General features: G+C 41.6%; 1 protein-coding gene across 1 annotated transcript; it reads left to right on the forward strand.

The window, feature by feature from the left end:
• Positions 1-590: 590 nt before the first annotated feature.
• On the forward strand, positions 591-6,310 carry LOC147640022 (uncharacterized). Its single transcript, XM_086824405.1, has 5 exons — positions 591-684; positions 1,101-1,290; positions 5,384-5,576; positions 5,667-6,029; positions 6,287-6,310. Exons 1-5 carry the CDS (start codon positions 591-593, stop codon positions 6,308-6,310), a joined length of 864 nt encoding a protein of 287 aa, XP_086680531.1.
• Positions 6,311-6,549: the final 239 nt, after the last annotated feature.

Genomic DNA, 6,549 nt, shown 5'->3' on the forward strand with positions numbered 1-6,549 from the left:
TCCTCTACCACCTTACATGATGTTTTATATGTACTACGGATTTCCAAAAATTTGTTTTCAGTGTACAAACTTCTCAGAAAGGACTTGGTGTGTACTTTGATGATGAGCTCATTGAAGTGATCGACAAGAAGACTCTCTCGGTTGTTGCTGAGGACTGGAAGGAACTGTGGTTTGTGTCAATGAATGCCCTTCGACGCGAGGAAGTCATCAAATGGGACAAACTCACCACCATTATCAGTCCTACAGAGAAACGAAACTGTGCCCCTAGACTGATTTTCCACCACCTCAATCCAAGTCCTAAAACTAGCAAAAGCATCTGACTTGCGATGTCAAAAAACATATGGAGACTTTGCAAGTGAAATCATCCACAACAAGAAGAAAATATCGAGCCTCTCCATGGGTCCATGCATGTATAAGCTCCAGTCTTTGGGTTGCTCGATGGGTGGCCTCTTCTGGAAATGCATCTCAATGATACTTGCCCATCATGCAAGATGAGCAAATGTGTGAAAGAGACCTGAGTTGAGGCAGTCCACTGACAACCTGCTGAGAATGGAACTTCTGTAAGGTAGCAATGGGTACATGATCGAAGCATGAATGCCACAGAGAAGTATCTGCCTCAGAAACCAAAGCCATCAAGGAATAGAAAAGGTGATGAGTATGGTCTTTCAGCTAAGAAACGCGGAGGTTTCGTAGTTTTTTCTATATAAATACAATAAAATGGTTTAGAACTTGTAGTTTGTAGAATTATTTATAGGACTACCTAGTGCTAGCTAGGCACTTAAAATATGGTAAAAGCTCAGGCAATTGTGGTCAATTGGGGAGTTGTGGAATTGTGACTCATGAGAAATTGAGCAATTGTGAGAAATTGGGAATTTATGAGAAATCGAGCAATTGAGAATTTAGGGAATTGGGAATATTCGGGAATTTGTGAGAAATTGGAGGAGAGAGGAGGAGGTGAAGAAGAGATGACTGTAGATCGCGTGCGAGAGAGAGAGAAAGAGAGAGAGAGCCCAACATTTTTTTAAAAACACGACCAAAAATAAATAAATAAATAAATAAATAAATAAAGACAATTTGTGGGGGCAATCCTGGAGTCATAGCAAGACTCGTAGAGGGACTGGGAGCTGCAGAAGCTGGTGCAACAGGAACTGGTGGCTGTAAAGTAGCAGCTCGCACTGAAGTTTCCGCAGTAGTAGCAGGAGGAGAAGGAGCTGGACGTGGAAGAGGATCAGTAACATTTACCGAGAATGGATCATCCAGAAAATTTGGAGAAGCACCAGGCGGAGAGGAGTCGATGCCAAACAAGCTCTCATCAAACCGAGCATCACGGGAAATGATGATGTCATCAACCTTCGAATCCCAAAAGCGGTACCCTCCTTTGGATCTCAAACTATAGCCTATGAAGGTCATCCTCTTTAACTTGGGTGCAAAAGCAATCCTCTTCTAATATGGGACATGCACAAAAGCAACACAACCGAAAACACGTAGGTGAGATATAGAAGGCTTGTGTCCTATAAAAGCCTCGTCCACAATCATCCCCTCAACCTCTTTAGTGAGAGAGTAGTTACAATAATAAACTGAGGTAGCCACAGCTTCACCCCAGAAAGTGGTAGGGAGTCCTGCATGATGCAACAAAGCACGAGCCATCTCTTTTACGGTCCGGTTCTTCCATTCCACAACTCCATTCTGCCAATGGAGTCCATGATGGGGTTCTCTACAAGATCATAGGTCACTCGCATTGACCAACAATTTTGCCCATCCATGAGACTTCACTCATCAGGGTCACCAACCCTTCCATGAGTCCAGATATTAACTCACTAGAGTCACCAACTCTTGCATGAGTTCACAGGGTCACCAACCCAAAGCCACTCACTAGGGTCGTGAACCCTTCCATGAGTTCATGAAATACTTATTGGACAGAGTCACCAACTCTTCCATGATCCCATGAGTTCAAATAGTGAGAAATCAGAGTCACCAACTCCTCTCGCTAAAACTCCTCTCACTGGACAGAGTCACCGACTCTTCCATGAGTTCAGACACTCACTCACTAGAGTCACCAACTCTTCCATGAGTGTTGTATAACATAAGATAAATCACAGGCATAGAGATCCTAGTTCTGCTTAAGCATGTCTACCGAGACAGATAGTTTTACAGGCATTTAGGCCGATGATAGAAATCCATAGAAAAATCCTCGATCCATGAGATATCCATTAAATCCACTGCAGCCATAGTATACTCAGTCTAGAATCAGCTAGTCCATGTTACTGATAAATAATTCATAGTTTTGTAAACGCATATGCGACAGACATATTCTAGCGTCCCATACCACGAGAATACTCCCCCATATGAGATCTTGGTGTAAGCAACATTCTAGCATCTCATACACAAGACCAAAACCATTAACTATTCATCAGAACCGTAGAGAAGCCTTTTCCAAAATCAGAATGGTTTCCAAGGAAAACGCCTTTTAGAAAAATAACTTTCTTAAAACACATCTCAAGATAGACATGAGAAACACTCTCCACTTGCGTCAGCAAGAGAGTTCAATATGTACAAAATTCCAAATATTGGCAAAAAGTAGCAACTTGGTAAAACACAAATTATACATAGCTTTTCTTTGTCGGGTTCGTCAAGAAGCCAAAAGAAATATCTCCTTAGCATACACATAAGGTATCTTGAGATATAGCTCCATATAGCTTGCTTGCAAACTTGATTTATAATCCAAAATAATCCATATGGAAAGAGTGCTGAACACGGGCACATAAAACCAACTCGAGGATAAAATCTGTGAATCCATAAATCCTTAGACCAAGCTCTCTACTCCTCATGCTCAAGACTGCTTTCATAAGCTCAATAAGCTGATGCATGCCCCTCACTACTGCACTGTGCACACCCAGCAGTGGGGGACAACACAGAGGGTAAAATGACGCAGTGACTACAGGACTCAACGAACAAGCCAAGATGACAATGACAGCGCAGACTGAGCTGAAAAAAGTATATACAGGAGGATCCCCAACGGTTCCATTGATGTGTCTTATAATGCTCTGGAGAGTCACACCATATCCAAGGATGCCATTCGCTGAGTATCTCCTATCTTTGGAAGATGCCAATGTATCCGTTGGTGTGCTTCTTGGAAGATCTGTTGGTGCGCTCCTTGGAGATCCTTCGAAGATCCGTTGGTGCGATTCTTGGAGATTCTTTGCAGATCCGTTGTTGCGGCCTCATGATGGCTCAAGATGACCTTGTTGGATGGTCCACAGCCCCAGGATGGTCTAGTAGGAACACTGCACACTACGCCTTGGTTTGCTATTCATTAGGGAAAATTTGGACTCAAAAAGGGGCCTTGTAAGAGATCCCTTGGGATGGTGATGTGGACAAAGCAAGCCAATAAATCCACATATAATATTGGAGGGCACGTGCGTCGTTTTTGAGTTCTTTATTCCATTAACTGACATGTAGGGTGTTTTTTAATTCAAAACAATGCATCTTGAGTATAGTTTTTTATTCCCACTATGGTGCCTTATTTTATTGAAAAAAGACACCACTCTCTTTCTTCATTACACTTTTGAATGTAACGAAGCCAACTCTGCTAACCGAACTTAGTCCCTGCAACCCATCATCTTGCATTGTCTCCCTCATTGTCTTCCCGATTGCACAACCACTACCACTCCAAATCCGAGTTTTTTTGAGCGGGAGGTTTTTGATTTTCTCTTCTTCTCAAGGCGGCAAGTTTTGAAAAAGGATGGAAAAGTATTTGTTCTTCATGCGCCATACCTGCTTGTGCATGAATAACAATCCCATTTCTTACCTTTTTCAAGTGAGGGTTGTGCTTACAAGTACTCTGTACATTTTGGTTCATCCAGGATACCAACAAGTTTGTTTGATGGACAAGGAGGTATTATTTAGTGATGTTGTCTTTTGGTTTTAATGAAGCAATCTTCTTCACGGGAGATAAGTGTAATATCTTTGGTTTTTTTTGGTTAAAGTGTGAGTTCATTATGCTTTTTGGTGTTGTTAAAGCACAGAACAATGCAATGGAACCTGTGCAGCAAAAGAGGAAAAAGGTGGACATCCACTTCCAAGTAGAACCCGATTATGCTCCCTGCTGTAAGAGAAATTGGTCTAGGCCAGCATGCGAAGCCCGCATTACTGAGCTTCGAAATGAAGGAAAGAAAAATATGGACCTTTGGTTGGATGGTAGTATTTACCCACCAGATCCAACCTCCTCTCAATCTCCATCATTCTTTGGGTTGACAAGTTTCTTCAAGTTTGTGTGTGAGGGTGAAAATGGATTGCTTGGGTATTGCAAAAGACTGTTTGGCCAATGTCAAAGTATCTTTGAAAGACATTTGAGTGATAGAGATGCCAGGATAAAAATGCTTGAAGGTGCGAATTTTTACTTGGCATCGATCACAACAGCTTTGCAAGCTTCAAACGAGGACAAGGCAAAAGTTTGTGCTGGGTTACAAAAAGAGTTTGATCATTTGCAGCAGACTATTTGTAAGATGCAGGACACTATAAAGGAGAAGAATGAAATTTTGGCAGTTCGAGAAATCAACAATTTCACATTGGAGAGTGAGAATGCACACCTTCGAAAACAACTTGAAAAGTTCAACAGAAAATTGCAATATTTGAAAGACACGCCATTAGGTGCTCGATTACGCAAGAGAAAGATCAAACCATTGGAAGAACTCAATGTTGGAGGTGGCCAATGGAAGCGTCGTGTAAAAGCTTGCAGGCATTGGGATCTATAATTTCTTTGAGCTTAAATTTCTTTGAGCACTCACTTTCATTTTCATCTTTAGTTCCTTTCTTGGAGATGGGGGATTGGGTGTGGGGGTGGTATAGTTAGATGAATGGTGGACTGAAATAGCTATCGTTGTTGCTTCAGGATGGTCACAGATGTTGTGGGTCCAAAAGAGCAAGGTTCTGATATATTTGGCAAAGTTCTGACAAAAGACATCGTGGAGTCAGCAATACAGCATCCTAAGTTTGCAAGACTTCGATCAGACATAGCAAAGCAATCCTTGCAAGAGGTGAGTGAAGCATTCACGCCTGCAGATGCACAAGGTATATGTGACATGGCTGGTATAAGCACAAAGTCTTACAGGATGTTGTTTAATAAAGTAAAAGAGGGTTTCAATTGCAAGCTTGGAAAAAAAACAGTAATTCCCATTCCAAAACCATTTCACGTAAACAAAGCTTGAAATATTCTCAACTTGGGAATGGTCAAACTTGTTGGAGAGCCTTGTCACGTGTCTAGCACATTGACAGTGACTAAAAAGAGCGGGGAACAGAAAATTATAGAGCTTAGAGAGTTCAACAATTTCATCATGGATGTTCGGAAATTACAAATGGCTATGGTGAAATTTTATGACATCAGTGTACATGAGTGCAATGGAAGGCTGAAATTTGTTTTGAAACTTGATGAAAGTGAGGTGATCAAAGGACAGAAGCTGGAAAGGGTTAGCATTACTTTAATGAATAGAGCTTTGGATGCAAGTATCAGTAATGCTGATGAGAAGCACTTTAGTGTACAATCCGAAAATGAGATTTGGTGGCTGGCTGCATTTGAGGTGATGTGCTATCCATTTTTAAATAAAGAATATTATGTTGCTATCCTCTTGTTATGATGTTGTAGACAATCTAACAGTTGTTGTTAACAGGTTCCAACAGAGACCCATGAAATTCTGAAGTGGTACTTCAACCAGACTGAGCTTCCTTCCACTATCCAGCAGCAGCAGTCGAATGGCGAAAAGCTTTATGTAGAAGGATATGGTGAATATGAGGTTGAATGGCACCTGGCTGCAGATCTTAAAACCTTGAAATGCATGTTTGGTATTTCCCAAGGAGCAATGGCCAAGTATCCTTGCCTGTATTGTATGACCGAACGAGGTGTCTCCAAAGGAGGAAAAGAGAGAGAATGGAAATGCCCAAATGCAATCAGTAATAGGCGTGAACCCCCAAATCGTGATGCTCCAGGAGTGGATCCTACTTGGGATCCAATTCTTCCTATCCCTTTGATCAGAGTTCATATTTGTGTTTTGCATGCGCTGGTTAGTAGAGAGTGAAAGAACTATTAAAAAAATAGAGCAAGTGCTTTCAGATGCAGGTTTACATTGTGGTCAAGTGAAGATTCAGAAGGACTTGAGAAGATCAGGGAAGACCGGAAATGTTCCTAGCAAACCATGTTTTGGAGGTGCAAAAGCCATAAAGTTCTTATCTAATCATACCTAGAGAGGTCATCTGGGTACAGATTTTGAGGTGTGGAGGAAGCTTCATGCAGCTGTACCTGACCAAGGCTCTTTAGGACAAGCAAGGGTGGCAAAGGCCAAAGCGTGGTTGGCACTTGATCGCCTAGCACCTTTGTTGCAAAAAGCAAGGTTTGAAGATGGGGATGTTGAGAAATTTGAGGCAGTTGTGACAGAGTTCTACACTAGCTATGAAAAGGCATGGGGTGCGACAAACTTGACACAATACATGGTTATTACTTGAAAACCTACAGCTTTGAGTATTTTTTGTTGTTCAAAAAATATTGTACGATACTAA

The sequence above is a fragment of the Cibotium barometz genome, chromosome 3 (genome assembly GCF_041138505.1).
Source record: "Cibotium barometz isolate CiBa-2024 chromosome 3, ASM4113850v1, whole genome shotgun sequence".
Lineage (NCBI taxonomy): Eukaryota > Viridiplantae > Streptophyta > Polypodiopsida > Cyatheales > Cibotiaceae > Cibotium > Cibotium barometz.